Genomic DNA, 15,407 nt, shown 5'->3' with positions numbered 1-15,407 from the left:
ATTGTCTGCATCACTTCTCTGGTACACATATTTGAGAGGATGTACCTAGTGCACTATAACAAAAAACAAACACATGCAAATGTCTGTCTGCTTTTGGTAAATTTAATGTTTGCTGTGAAGTGTGTGTTTGGTGAAACCTTAGAAGTGGATACATATATGATGATTATGATATGAATGTTGCTTTGTCTTTTTTCTACTACTTGCTGTTTTTTAATTTCTTTTTTATCTAGAAAAAATTAGATCTCCATTTTTTCTGAATGTTTTTATCTTTTTTTTTTCTTCTATTTTTATATTAAAATCCTTACCCCAGTGAGACTTCAACCAGAGAACCCCACCCCCCACTCCCCTTTGCCAGCCAATTAGTTGTAAAATGTTATTCATGTCATCCTTTTGAAAATCTAAGGAATCTGAATTGAGATATGCTCCTTCTGGAGTAAACACCTTTTATGAAATGATAAAGCAACAAGAATCTGACACCTTTTATGAAATGATAAAGCAGCAAGAATCTGAACTACTTGCAAAGCTTTGACCAATTGCCTGGACTGTTTCTATATTATCTAAACGTAGAGCACAATTTTTTTTTATAAAAACATGGTAGAGCACCAAAAAGGGTATGTAATTTTTCGTATTCACTGAACTTGTAAAACAAAAAGTCATGTGACGAGGGTTCTAGTTGTTTACTGGGAAAGTGGAACAAAGCAAATAAGCAATCTGACAATGATCAGACTCTTGTATTTTGAAGTTAAATTGCAGGAACTCTTGTGGATGATACTCAACCAAGATTAGTGATACAGACATCTAGATTAATGGATGGAAAGGAGGTGTTTATGTTACCAGTCTTGGTAAGAAGAGTAGTGTGACCTGGAAATTGGAGGTGGCTTTCAATGGGGAACTGCTGAAGTTAGTGAACTAGTACCAATCTAGACCATGAAATTTGCAGAGTAAAAATGGGGTATATTATATAGCATCCAGACTATGCATGTTGGAGGTCTAGATAACCTTATTCAGGTCTGCATTGCTTCACTAAGCAATGTAGCTTAGAAATGCCAAGCATGGACAGAAATCTGTTTGACCTAATTGCAGTACCATTTATGTGATGCTGTTGTTGCTATTTTGTCTGCATGGGCTTGTCATTGACATGGTTGTGGGTTCAGGTGAGTGGGGCTCGAAATTAGGGCATGTGGCAAATTTCTGGAGTAAATTGCAAAATTCTTTGGCCCTCTTGGTTTCATTACTTGTGTGTTATGTCTGTGGTGATTGGGTGTTTTTTTCTTCTTCTTTTTGCTGCTCCATTCTTCCTGAAACATGACTGATAATTTCAAATTGCAATGCAATATGGAAAGTTTGGGGTGACAAACTCGAGCCATATCTGGCATTGGAGAAACATAATTGAAACTAGTAGAAATGTTACTGAATAATTTGCTTTGAGTGGTCAGAAGTCTGAGTTTTGGTTGCAAATGGGAAATCTTCTAATTCCAGAGATTCACAGCCGTGGAAGCTTGGATAAGTCCTGTATTGATTTGAGAGAATGCAAAGGTTTTAATAGATTCAGGGGTTTATTCATCATATTTGTCTAGGTATTGTGACAAATCAATTGTTTCATGTGAATCATTGGCTTTCTTATTCGATATCCTCCAGTCTGTAACTAAATTTCATGTTTGTTACCATGAAATGTTTTCCTGGAATTATTAAGTCACTTGGCCTCCTGATTTCTCATATTATTCAAGTTCATTTTCCTTGAGTTTGCCTACCCTGAGTTACCCACAGGTGAGGCAGAACCAGTAAAGGGATTTTCTTTATTCTTTTCAATGTCACAAAAGTTTCCGAAGTAAGGAAGAGGACCAACATGAGTTTATCGATTTCTATACCCTGGTAAAACTCCATTAGTAATAAGCTCTGCTTATTTCCCGATCAGCTTTCCCAGCCTTCTCTTTGCTCTCGTTTTGAATCTGGTTGTAAAGGTCTCTGATCTTCAATCCGAGTATTGTTTGAAAAAGACCAGTGCCATTGTTGCTTCCAGGGAAACCGGCGTGCCTCAGCATTTGCTGGGTGACCTCGCCGTAGAATTTGGTAGATATGTTGCTCAGATGGCTCTCGACGTAGATGAGCTCCTCTAATTTATCAAATTGCCCATCCATTTCCAGAACTGACACCTACGAAACCAGAAATCAAGATCAAACAGTTTCTCTCAATCAATTGCAGACGAATTGTCTCAGAAATTGAAAATCTCTCAATGGGTATCTTGAATACGATCACCTCCGAGGAATAGTAAGTTTCCGGGCCGTAGTAAAACTTGATTCCTGGATAGGAGCAAGTGAGCTTCCTTCCGCATGGGATCCAATCAATGATGGAGCCTTCATCAAAGAGGTACACTGTTTCGAAGTTTTTAACACCTTCTTTCATCACCATTCGAACCCTGAGGATCTTCCCATTGTTGTCATCTGGGATGAGCTGCGTGGGGAGGACCTCGATCACCACGTCTGCAAACTCTTTCTGAGGATCTGCTCGGCAAGAAAAACTCATTCTCACTAAATGAGAACCTATATACTGTTCGAGTTATGATCATCGGCTACCCCAAGCTGGGATTTGCCGATTCCTGTGCAAACTACTCACCTACGTACGCATCGAAGTCTACCTTCCTCGCTGTAATGCTGGCTTTTATACTCTCTAAATTGTGCCCGCGTTCTGTCATGTCTCTCTGTGTATATGATCGAACGTTTCAGAAAGGCGAAAATAGAATAAAAAGACTAATTATACGCTATAAAAGGAGAACACGAAAGGGTTTCTGTTGACTTCTGGAAACAGGAAGGCATTTGTCTGCAGTCAGGCGGGAGGTTAGACACAGGCCTGTATCTTCCACGCGAACTTGACGTCGTTGCTGATGTCAAAGTAGATGCTGAAATCGAGAAGCTTTCGCACTCGGGGATCGTACCTGCAAAAATCAGAGCCACTACCTTATCATCTCACACGCGGCAGTCACCTAACGTGGTGACGGCTTCAGGACGTTCGTTTCTGAGTTTCACAGTACTCACGCCACTCGACCCATTACAGACAGGAGAAACAGCTGTTGTTGAAGTCCGGCCAGATTGACCAGAACTACTTACAGTGGGTGAAGGCCTTCAATGATCAGGATTTTGGGGGGTTCGATTCTTTCAGGGGAATCAATTAGGCCTGTCAGGTGATTGTAAATGGGTTTCTCTACTGCGACTCCCTCCTTGAGACGTTTCACCTGCATGGATATAGAAGTTCAAGTCAAACCATCAACTCGTGTTGGATTATCCATTCTTTCCCGCAGTGTTAAATGGATTCTGGAATACTATAAAAAAAGTTGGAAGTAGTCAAGAATGAAGGATTTTTTTCTGCAGTTAAGATCAATAGTAGCTGTAACTACAAGATATTAAGCAGCTGGAAATTTGTGGATGGAGCGTAGGGGGTGATGAAGAGAAGGTAGACCTGGTGATACATGAGATCAAAGTGATTAGCCCTAGGATCAAGTGCAGTGACTCCTTTCTCTTTCCTTCCGAGACGATCCAAGGAGTGATAGTCGTCCAAGCAGATAACAGTGGTGATGTCGCCAATGAGGGTATTCGAATCCGGGTTTCCTCCCTTGGGAGGTTCCGCGGCGCCTCCGAAAACGTTCGTCAGCCGGCGCATGAAGGTGCTCTTCCCGCAACCAGAATCAGCAGCCAGTCCGATCACCACCGTCTGCGAGTCGACAGCTGAGATAGGCCTGCTTCTCCTGTACAAATGCTGCTGTTTCTGCTTCATCCGTTTCCCTTCGGTTGAACACAGTGGTTGAGATCTTCCTCTCAATTCATAGCCATCTGGGTAGGTGGCGGGCATGAAGACCTTGGCGCAGGCCATTGTTCTCCCTCCTCTGTCTGTAGTTTGGAAAGAAAACGAGAGAAAGAAAGGCCTCTTCTGCTGCCTCTGCTTCTTAAATGTAGTCACTTTTGCTGGTTATTCTCCTTTCAGGAACGCTTCTCGATTTTTCTGCGTAAATCCGCCACCAGAAGCAATAGTCCAGCAACGACGATAATACACAGGCTTCAGTGTTAGCTTGGAATCTGGACATTCCATCTTTTCACGAGGGTGACCAAATTAACAGAAGAAGACAAGTCCTAAGTACCCATATGCGTCTTCTTTTAACGCCTGAGTTAAAAGGTCCATTCCAACGTCCGGACCAGCCAAGAAACACTAGAGGCCAGAACGATGTAGGGATGGGCCGTGCGGGATGTGTGATCTCCCGGACAAAACACGATGGGCCTCGTTCAATACAACTCCTGCTAGGTAATGGGTTTGGTCCAGGAGATCAAATGTTGATTTTATTTGTTTATAGTTCAATAATTTATATAAATATTATATAATTCTAGTAATTTTTCTAAAGATTTTTAATTTTTAATCATTTTTATACATTAAATTGTTGTCTTTTCAGGCTTTTATATATATAATTTGGTGATTTTTTAATCAAATTTATGATTTATTTATTCAATTACCCTCTTTATCATTCGATAAATAAATAATACATGAAATGAGGTATAAAAACTTAGGTTAAATGGTATATAGATTAAAGTCATAAGTCAAATATTAGAAAAAAATAGCTAATTTTGTTCCATACATATACTATTTCAAATCCCAACTCTCAAATATTCCAAGACGAAAACATGAATCATTTCTTGCAATGGTTTAGTTAATACAACCCAACATATTGATCTGTTAGGTGCGGAAAGCTATCGCCTACAAGAGTGGAGGAAACCACTCTGACATTAATTTTCAGACTCATATATTATATCCGACTAGGGAGACACACCCTAAGGTTTTTCAAGTGCCCTAGTCAACTCCTGAGTCTGAGTAAAAAAAAAGAAAATACAATAAATAAAGTCACAAATCACTTTATTATTTAGATTTTTCTATCTCCAGATCTCTCGTCGGAAACAAATTGAAAAGTGTATTTCTCTAAATCTATAGATTATTTAGTTTTTATTGTGTTTTAAACTTAAATATTTATTATTATGTTTAATAAGTAATGTATTAATTATATTAATAAATTATTTTTAAGTTATAATTTATTTATTATTGATCTATATATTTAGTATTTTAAGATACTTACCACAAATAATTTAAATTTATCAATGAAAATTTGAGTTTAATTATTTAATAATTATTTATAAATATTATTTATTTATAAATTTTAATAATCTAATTATGATATATAATGGTCACATGTACCTAGGACTGTAGTATGGAGTTTGGTTAAAGCCTCGAGTTTTTTTTAACACAGTCTACGACTCACCGCTTGAATCGGATGGTGCTTCTCGGAAAATCTAACGCCGCCGATTGCCGTCGTCGAGCTACAAAACAGGTGAACCAGTTGCTCACCGGCAATGGTTTAAGAAAAAAGAAAACCCATGTCCCGCGTGTCTGGAGATGTCTCGAAGACCGGGGGATGCCCGATCGCCATTTTTTATTCCGGGAAGATCACACACACTGTCAAGACATACACAGCAACAAAAAATGATCAATGACTGCTGGGAATCGAACCCTTCCATGAATCTAATCGACATCACGGATCTTCCACAACTTAAATCGCGTTTAGAGCTCGATAAAATACAGATTCAGCGTGACCGAGATGGAATAGTTAAATGGGAGAGTGTTTGAATTTGATCTTTTGAGGAAGATGAATCGTATATTTCGGGAAGGAAGGAAGAAGAGACGTGCGGAAGGTGCATAGGATTCATGAACTTGAGCCGATTCTTCTGATATCGTGAAGATATTAAAAGGGCAGGAAGCAGCGAGGAGAGATTTATCTACTGTTGACTCGAACGAAATGGAGAAAAGAGAGAGAGAGAGAGGGAGTAAAGAAGGGTTCGTGCAATGCTTGCTTGTCGCAGAGCTTCTATTTGGGGGGTTTTGGTACATGTGCATGTAATGTGTCAATCCATGCAAATCTCCGAGTTTGATGTTTTCTAATTATTATTTCATATATATGAAGAAATTTAACTCACAATTCGGTTGGGTCGACTCAGATTTTATAGAGATGGTTCGACCAATGGTCAAACTCACCCTTTCCCTAGGCCGAGTATTAGGGTTTGTTTGGAGCCCCTAAAAAATAAAAGAAAAGGGGAGAGAAATGTATTTTCTGTTGTTTGACATCAAATAATTATAAAGAGAAAAAAAATAAAAGAGAAAATCACTTTCTAAGAAACCTTTTTTTTTTTCTTTATTTTCTTTTTTCTCCACTTTTTGTGTTCCAAACACAACCTGAAGATAAATATAGACAAAAATGATGCTGTAAACCTTTGGAAATGGTTTAGTCGAAGCTCAAGTGTAGTTCATGGGTGCCTCCAAATGGAATCGATTAATGGATGACCCAACTAGATTTTCTTGGTTAGGTCACCTAAGTAAACCAATTAAAAAATGTGGGAAAGCAAATTGAGTTAATCTTTTGCTAATCTTCGTTAGAGATTGAACCGGTTAAGCTAATTAAACTCGGGTTTTAAATTTTAGTTAGTTGTGGAGCAAGAAATGGGATTTAGTTTATGGAAGATCACATTTGGTTATAGAATACTTGTAATTAGGGGCTAATTAGCTGGTTTAATTAGGGAAATGGGATTTTCAATTGTTGACACCATGTGAGGAAAGAGAGAGGTTCAGTTCATGAACCAGGAAGAGACCCAATTAATGAGAGTGATTCCATCTAATTGAAACCCAATTAATCTATTTTGTCAATAATCATCAAAGGGCAAGGCTCCCTACTTCCCTAAGAACACTCTCAGAAGAAAATAATGAAAAGAAAATTCAGAGGAATTGAAAAAGTAGAATGATAGAGGAGAGTAGACTCTTAAGGTCTTGTTCGTGTTCTATGGAGAGAAACCTGTATCGTATAAACAATTCTCTGTTATGATCACTGACATGACCATTCCTGTAATTTCACTCTTTACGAAGCCATGACTTGTAATCGAAGCTCGACAGTCTCTTTCATCTCCTCCCCTAGTCGGACAGACAGCTCCTTCTTCTTCTTCTTCTTCCTTCTTCTGTCCTTCCTTTTAAAGGGTAAAGGGTAGAGACCAGTGATCAGAGTCGAGGCTCCAGAGTTCAGAAGAGTATTCTGTTCTGCTTTGTAGTTCGTAGTTTCTGACGGGAACAGGGAGGGAAGTGAGAACCCCCCTTGATTCTTATCTTGCTGTCCATTTATTTAGTAGCAGAAGGAATCGATCGGTAGAGACCAGAGATCAGAATCGAGGCTCCAGAGTTCAGAAGAGTATTCTGTTCTGCTTTGTAGTTCGTAGTTTCCGACGGGAACAGGGAGGGAAGTGAGAACCCCCCTTGATTCTTAGCTTGCTGTCCATTTATTTAGTAGCAGGAGGAATCGATCGGTTATTCATCCGGGTAAGAGGGATCTCGCGAAGTGATGGAGCTGGAGTCCGACAACTCGAATGAGTGCTACAGAGAATGCCAGAGAAACCACGCGGCGAGCCTCGGCAGCTACGCGACGGACGGATGCGGCGAGTTCACACCCAGTGAACCGAGCGGGCTACAGTGCGCCGCATGCGGCTGCCACCGCAACTTCCACCGAAAGGTGGTGGCGGGGCGCCACATCCAAGCGGAGTCGGAGGAGTCCGACCCCGTGGCGAAGCGACGAACGAGGACCAAGTTCTCGCCGGAGCAGAAGGAGAAGATGCACAAGTTCGCGGAGAAGATTGGATGGAGGATCCAGAGGAGAGACAAGGAAGACGAGATGGAGATCCAGAGGTTCTGCAAGGCAATTGGGGTCAGCCGACAGGTGTTCAAAGTCTGGATGCATAATCACAAGAGCACAAGTGCTTCTGCTTCCTCTGCGCGTAATGGCCACTGCAATGACTTCTCCTCGGCCATAGAGTAGATATATATTTCTGGGTTTTTTTCTTTTTTCTTTTTCTCTGATCGTTCATGCTCCTGCAAGAACTAAAGTTCGAAAATGGTCAATTTTTCATTTAATGAAAACATTTCTCCAATGAATTTTGCTTACGAATTCGATGACGGAAGAGACGACCAACTGCTCGGACCGCCGGCAAGACTGAAACTGAATGCAAAACCATATTTAAACCATATTTAAAAAAAAAATCATCAATATTTTCCTCTTCCAAAAGGGCTATTGGAAAGGTAAGTAATTAAAGGACAAAAAAGAAAAGAAAATGGCGACTTAATTGAAAAGATAAGTTGGCTCTGCACGCTTCAAAGTAGTAGTAATGGAGTCACCGACCATGATCAGAAGAATATCTGCTTCCCTCTCCATGATCATCTGCATGACCAAAGACTCAGTTTCTCTCATGCTTCGCATAATTTCAGAACTCTACAAAATTTAAGATTGCAGAAGTTTTGATTTTTCATCATTAGGGAGTAAATGATTTTATCTTTTTATTACTTTATTATAATATAATAGTCATTTGTCTCTAAAATTAAGAACAGACACGATGCATTAACTGCAAGTATGAAAATTCGCCTAGTCGTGATATTAAAAAATTAAAAATATATTTTTTAATAATAGAACTGGACCCACGTGGACGCGAGATTGTTGATAGTAGCCTGCGTGAATTGCCGTCCCCCGACACTCCCAAGTTTCCAGAATGATCACGTAATCTCGTTTCACAGTTTGCGAATAGGAGAGTGACGTCTTTCTGTACTATTTCACCCCAGATGGGTAAACGCCCTGGAATTTTTTTTCTAGTAAAAGCGACCAGTTCCGAGATGTGGGCTGACACTTTCATCAAATAAATCATTAGGAAAGAGTAAAATCTGCTCGAACTCCATCCAGCAAATAATTTTAAAGATCTCACGTCGCAAACGAGACTGTTTCACTCTCAGAGGGGCAATTCGCACGACAGTAACTCAGGTTGCGAAGCAGAATAAGAACAACTTAACGGACAAACAAGGCCGCGTCAAGGACCATTTTATGTTTTACAAGGAACGGCCATTACTTTTTTAGACACTACTCAAACAACGGTTATCTAAATATATTTCTAAACATAGAGTGAGCTGCATTACAACAGCAAAAGAAAAGAGACAAGTCAAGCCATCCAGGTAAATCCAAAGGAACTACCATTCAAACTAGGGACACAGGAAAAAGGATATGGTTCTAATCCACAACATTAAATATGAGAATGATGGTACTACTACAAGAGTATATATGTCCATTTTACCAATAGCTTATAATAGCCCAAAACATGTCAACCTTTATGCCGGCCTTATCTACTTGGCCAACATCATTCTCACAAATTCCTCATAGTTGACCTGTCCATCACCGTCAACATCAGCCTCACGGATCATCTCATCAACTTCCTCATCCGTTAGTTTCTCCCCCAGATTGGTCATTACATGCCTTAGCTGCTCACCACAATGGAACTTGTGTCACAGGTAGAAAATAAGTAGGCATAAACCCTAAACAGTAAACATGATTACAAGAACGGGAGCTGAGTTCTTTGAATAGCATTTAGAGAAACAGATCTTACCTCGGCAGCAGAAATGAATCCATTTTGATCCTTATCAAAGACCTTGAAAGCCTCTTTCAGTTCCTCTTCAGAATCAGTATCCTGAAACGACAAAAACATAGACTAGAAATAAGCACTTCAACCATCAATCGGGCACTCACGAAAGAAACTGGTAACAGACACAGGTTATGCTTCCTGGAGAGAATGAACAGGATAGGCATATATAAAGAAACGACAAACATAGATGACCATATCCAACCTGACCATCTTTTATTATTTCCTTATAAAACATGACACTTATTTCAATATCAAGACTAGGGTCAAGGAAATTTCAACTTATAATGTGCTAATTACCAATTAGCATCAGTAATTAACACTCAGAATTTCCTACAAAACAAAACTGTAATGTGACCTACCTCTCTTTGTGCCAACATCCTGGGCAATGACAGCCACATGCCAGTATCTTTACTAACCTATTACTGCAATTGGTGTGGAAATTTGTTACCACTTTTCTTTGCAATGAACCCAGTATCATTGTCGATTGTCCACCATATTTCAAGCATTTGTTTACATTTTTTATTAATTAGAAGATGCTGTAACTTCTACCATGCACTGATCCTCTTGCCCATCCGACATAGCATCCAGAGGAAATCAATTTCAATTCCCATGCTTATTGACATCGAGCCATATTTGGAAATTGAGATAACAAGAAGATTTAAATATATAAAAAACAGAAGTATATCCCAGGTGTGTAGGAATTATTGATCAAACGGTACTACTTGGGAAGAAGGACAAAGAACAGAGGGCAGCTGGAGTAAACCAGCAAAACAGACTTTTAATATAGAAAGAACTTTGTCGTGGAAGAATGTCAACAATTCATAAACCAAAACATTAAATGATCTTGTTTCTATCCAGATTTTTTTTTTAAAACGCATGGTGTAAAAAAAGTAAATATAAAATTGAATTCCTACTGATTTAAGATTACAAAGACTGGACAAACCCTTTCCGTGAGTAAAACCCCTCCAACTGGTCCCAGTTTAAAAAATAATAATGAAAATCTGCAGTACTTCCAAGCTTAAATTGCATAATGACTGAATTTAGAAAGAAAAAAGAAGATTAGAATGCCTCTGCACTTCAGATAGAAACAATAAAAAAATATTTAAGAAAGCCAAGACTACATTCAGTAAATGCCCTTATTCAGAGAGACTGACAACTCAATTGTGAAAAGAAACAACTAAATTCACCTTGGTAATGATAACAGAGTTTTCTGAAAACAAGATAAAAGTAATACAAAATCGAAATAACTTGAGTATATGAAGTCGGCAAAACGAACAGGTGCCCTCAGTTCTCACTGTTATAAAAACAATAAAATAAACTTTAAAAAAAGTGTTGCAAACCATATTTGAATGCCAAACTGAATCAAAATCATTAAAAAAACCAAAATAAGGAAGAAAATTTGGATTGACAAAAAAAGATTTGGAACATGCACACCATATGCACACATGATCAACAAGACTTTTCCTCCGCAGGCCAACATTGTTTTTTATGATGTTAGAAATCCTAAGATGAAAACACAGTGGAGACACCTTACAACTGATTACAGCCAATGACTAGTTTGCCAGGAGGAACTCATAATTCTATCATAGGATATCTGTTGTTTTTTAATATAATGAGAGGCAATTGGATGTCTATTTTGATTTTGATTTCCAAATCTTACACGGACCTTTTTAATGTGGTAATTTGCATAGAGCAACCACAACATTTTTCTATAAAATAAGAAATTTAAGAAAATCAAGCAAGTAATTTTCCGACTTGTTCGAGGCCGTCTTCAAAACTAGAGGATTTGAGAGGCACGGAGAATCGGCTTTGTTATTGCCAACATTCAACACAAATAGGCACCATTGCAATCGGTGCATTTGCACTGCTAATTGGCTTTCCTCATTCACATCCATATAACATCCATACGTTTTTTTTTAAAAAAGAGGAAGAATAGTTCATGAAGGAAGAAAGCCCCGGAGGCTTGCATAATAAATCCACCATTACCCTAGAAGACTGGAAAACAGAAACCCTTATCATTGCACTTCTATTTCAAAACTTACAGAAAAGCCAACCATGACAAATGAAATGTTAATTAATCAATAATACATTAAAAGGAACTTTTCATGCTTTACACATCATATATTTCCTTACTTTATAGGCTACATTAATTAGTTCCATTGTAAAATATAAAAAAATGAACATTTATTTTGGCAATGAAGTGCCTACTGCTCCGTTTTCATCATTGGGCAGACATAAATGAAAGATAAATAAATGATTGGGAATGACCAACTCGCTACATGTGCAACTGGAAAAAGAGTAGAACAACAGCATGAAAAAAAGCCATCACACAACTGCACCAAGATAAATAGAAGTAACTTGCATGACATATTCCAGCCATGCACGTGCAATACCAATTTCCTGGACTAGAACAAGTCAAGCGATCCATAGTGCAGCTAGTAGATACCTTATCAATTATAGCAAAAGGAAGAAAACCCAAAAACCAGACCAATTATTGAAAAGGAAAATAGCTCCTCAGAAATGATATCAACAAACTTCGCCACATAAAAGTGACTCAGGATATTTCACTAATGCACATGAAGATATCCAAAAAATAAAGCTCAAAATATGTCAGTACCCTCATGAAGTGCATTTGAAACATATCAACTTAAAACATTATAATCTACAAAATTATTATTAAGAAGCAAAATAGATAGCAATTGAACACAAAACTAATAAATATTCTCAAATACTAGCAAGTCACAGAAAAGCTGTTTTACCTTCATTTTACGGGCCATCAAGTTTAAGAATTCAGGGAAATCAATTGTCCCATTCTGATCTGCATCAACCTCATTAATCATATCCTGTAGTTCAGCTTCAGTAGGATTTTGCCCCAGTGACCTCATCACAGTACCCAATTCTTTGGTAGTTATGCAACCTACAAAGACAATGATCAGATCACCATTTCAAAAAAAAAAAAAAAAAAAGACAATGATCAGATGGGAGCGTCAAATGATATAGATGTGGCTGCAACAATCCAAAAAAACCAAATATATTTGAGTACATCGGTAAAGAGCACGGAAATTGTGCACAGATTGTAAAATGAAATGTATATTTGCACATGTCTCCAAATCAACCAATGCAAATCATCAGGAAACAGTAAGGAAATTAAAAACTTCCTTCTCATCATAGCTCAAATTATAGCCGTCTTAAAATCATCAAAATTGAGGAACCAATTACTCCTAACCACAGTCTCCTATTAAAGGAAGACAAGAAAAACTTATCAAGCCTCCCTTTAGCACAAGAAAGTGCTAGAAAAATTAAGGCTGCCGTGAATACTTATGAAAAGCCCCAGAAAAATTTCAAATACCTCAAAATACTGCAAGCATCGTTATTCAAAATGCAAAAAAGAGGAGAACAGCACTGTTACTTTTTGGATCATAATTTGTATTAGTAAACGGCAATCCTTATCTGGTGATTTAAGGTTTATTAACTGCCAAAAATTCTGACGCCATGGTATTTAGTGCTTCGAGACTAAAAATTAGCCCCAAATCAAGGAAAAGAAACAAAAGACATAGGCGCTTTGAACTTGAAAATCACCAGAACATTCATGTAGATCAGGCTAAACGATTACCATAAAATATCGGAAGATTGTACTCCAGGGATCGCCATATCAAAAGACGTGATAAATCCAGAACAAGCTACTCGAGAAGAACAAAATAAAAGGCTGACGAATCAAGAGAAGAAAATGTATAGTGAACAAAACTAAGTCTCTTTGAAATGACGTCAATAGTCCAGAAATTGATTCACGATTAAAAAGAGAAATTAGTTATAACAAGAAAAGGGCACGGCCAAACAAAAAACTCCCAACAAGGAGCAAAAAAACGGACGTAGACAACATAAGAAGCAACAGTTTTGACCTCATAAGCACATTCCTTTACCATTGCAGAAACCAAGGGAAAGACAAAGAAATAGATCCAATTATTCACCATCTAATCGCAGATAACTTCTCATCACAGCAGCAGAAATCCCAATCAAGGCAAAATAAACTAACGAAACCCGCACAAGTCGCATCCAGATGCAAATGCAAAAACAAATCTGAGCACATAACTAAGTCTAGCCAACAGAAAATCTCATAAATCAAACCGAAAATAACGCAACTGAAGAAAACCGATGAACAGCCATCCAGGAGCATGATCTCCAAGTTTCCGCAATGAAATTATGATATCCTAATGCAGATTAAGCCCAAACTACCAAGTACGAATGTATAAAGATCCCGAGCAGAGGAAACACATGAAACCCCCGATTTAAGGATCTCAAAATCCAACAGACAAGAAAACGACATAAGAGAAATCCATCATACCATCTCCATCCTTGTCGAACAGACTGAAAGCTTCCTTGAACTCAGAGATCTGCTCTTCCGTCAACTGCTCGGCCATTTCCTCTCCTCTCCTGCCTGAGACAAACTACAGAAATAAATCTCAAAGCTTGTCTGTTTAGTGCTCAAGAACTCCTGATACTAGGAGTTTAAAATCCCACCACCTATTTATAGACAACGGAAGCCAGAATCGGACGGTCAATATCACCTCCAGGGACAACCATCGGGGCCCGCTTAGTAATTTCGGAGGAGAAGAGGGAGGAGAAGATTCATACCGTTCAATTCCATAATATACCCTTGACATAACAAAAAGGACAAATATGTCCAGTTATATGACTAAAATACCCCGACGGGAATATTTACTCGTGCCCCTCCACGATTTAACGGAGTCTAGTGACGCTGGCAGCAAAGCAAACGAGGGAGAAAAAAGGGCTTTCTTGGAAATAACAATTACTTGTTTGGGTAATGGCATTTCTGTCAAATCACGGGGGGCGACTCAACTAGAAGAAGAGGATTAGCTTAATTTTGGCGTATTCTGAAATTACGACGAAATGTTGCCAGGTCAAGAGGCCGGGGGAGGAGAGGGCCAGGTGCGGATTCGACGAAATCGCCACGAGATAATGTACAGGAACTGGCGGTAGCCGTCATTTTATGGCGTCATTTAGATACCCTATTAAAATGTGGAATCAACTTTACCTCTTTTATTTTTATTTATTATTTCATTATATAAAATAAAAATTAAATAATTTTTTACTGTATTAGGTATTTATAAATTTTACCTACTTATCTATTTTTTATTATTAAAAATAACAAGAAAATGGGTAAATGTTATTTTGTATCCAAATATATAAAGATAATTTAATAAAAAATATTTCAGTGTATTTATGTTTGAGATATTATGTGACATTAATAATATTTAAAAATATAATTTAAATTAAATTACATTGTTCTTGGGTTTTTGTGCATGTGTTTATGTGATTTTTTTAATATTTAATAATTTTGTATATGTTAGATTAATATTATTATTTTTATTTTCTTGCTTATTATCCATTTAGAGGAGTAAATAGTGTACAAACGAAATAGAATAAGGCTATTCCGTATATTTTTACGATCCCATATCCGTTCCATCCAATTATTCTTTTAAGGTGAATTATTCCATTTATTTACCTTGTTATTAGTCAAATAATATAGGTAATTAAATAAATAAATATTATATTTATATTATTTTAGAAAACGAAAGACATATAAAAGTCATATAATATCATGCATAATAAGGTCATCCATGTCAAAGCTAGGTGGTTCTGGTCCACTTAGGTTAGGTTTCGTCCGCCCCTGGTCCACATGGTTTAAGTATTTGGTTTTTCGTACTTAACAAACCGTTTTTTGGGTTGTATTGGCTAAGCGTTTGACATAGTATCAAAGTTGGACACCACATTCCGTGTTCGAATAGCTTTGGGTTAGGTTGTATTGGCTAGGTGTGTTAATTTATATTGGCTAGGTATTTGATAATCCCCCCACATAGGTAT

At 37.8% G+C, this 15,407-nt stretch overlaps 3 protein-coding genes and 1 non-coding gene across 4 annotated transcripts; 1 reads left to right on the top strand and 3 right to left on the bottom strand.

The window, feature by feature from the left end:
- Positions 1-1,883: 1,883 nt before the first annotated feature.
- LOC137959638 (phosphoribulokinase, chloroplastic-like) lies at positions 1,884-3,864 on the bottom strand. Its single transcript, XM_068806991.1, has 6 exons — positions 3,454-3,864; positions 3,105-3,229; positions 2,848-2,932; positions 2,614-2,698; positions 2,257-2,501; positions 1,884-2,153 (listed from the first exon to the last, which is right to left on the bottom strand). The coding sequence occupies exons 1-6, from the start codon at positions 3,862-3,864 to the stop codon at positions 1,884-1,886; spliced, it is 1,221 nt and encodes a 406-aa protein (XP_068663092.1).
- A 3,547-nt stretch (positions 3,865-7,411) lies between these two features.
- On the top strand, positions 7,412-7,882 carry LOC137959637 (zinc-finger homeodomain protein 11-like). The gene has a single exon (XM_068806990.1). The coding sequence runs from the start codon at positions 7,412-7,414 to the stop codon at positions 7,880-7,882; it is 471 nt and encodes a 156-aa protein (XP_068663091.1).
- A 1,179-nt stretch (positions 7,883-9,061) lies between these two features.
- LOC137958776 (calmodulin) lies at positions 9,062-14,026 on the bottom strand. The gene is made up of 4 exons (XM_068805904.1): positions 13,867-14,026; positions 12,284-12,441; positions 9,489-9,569; positions 9,062-9,363 (listed from the first exon to the last, which is right to left on the bottom strand). Exons 1-4 carry the CDS (start codon positions 13,940-13,942, stop codon positions 9,229-9,231), a joined length of 450 nt encoding a protein of 149 aa, XP_068662005.1. The 5' UTR covers positions 13,943-14,026; the 3' UTR covers positions 9,062-9,228.
- Positions 11,269-11,389, bottom strand: LOC137960725 (small nucleolar RNA snoR86). The gene has a single exon (XR_011114273.1). It is a non-coding gene; the product is annotated as a small nucleolar RNA snoR86 (small nucleolar RNA).
- Positions 14,027-15,407: the final 1,381 nt, after the last annotated feature.

The sequence above is a fragment of the Aristolochia californica genome, unplaced genomic scaffold, assembly GCF_029961685.1.
Source record: "Aristolochia californica isolate CCGP_79_NKW_82.1479 unplaced genomic scaffold, dmAriCali1.0.hap1 SCAF_3, whole genome shotgun sequence".
NCBI classification, from domain to species: Eukaryota; Viridiplantae; Streptophyta; class Magnoliopsida; order Piperales; family Aristolochiaceae; genus Aristolochia; species Aristolochia californica.
The sequence above is the reverse complement of the archived record's forward strand: the minus strand, read 5'-3'. Positions and strand labels throughout refer to the sequence as shown.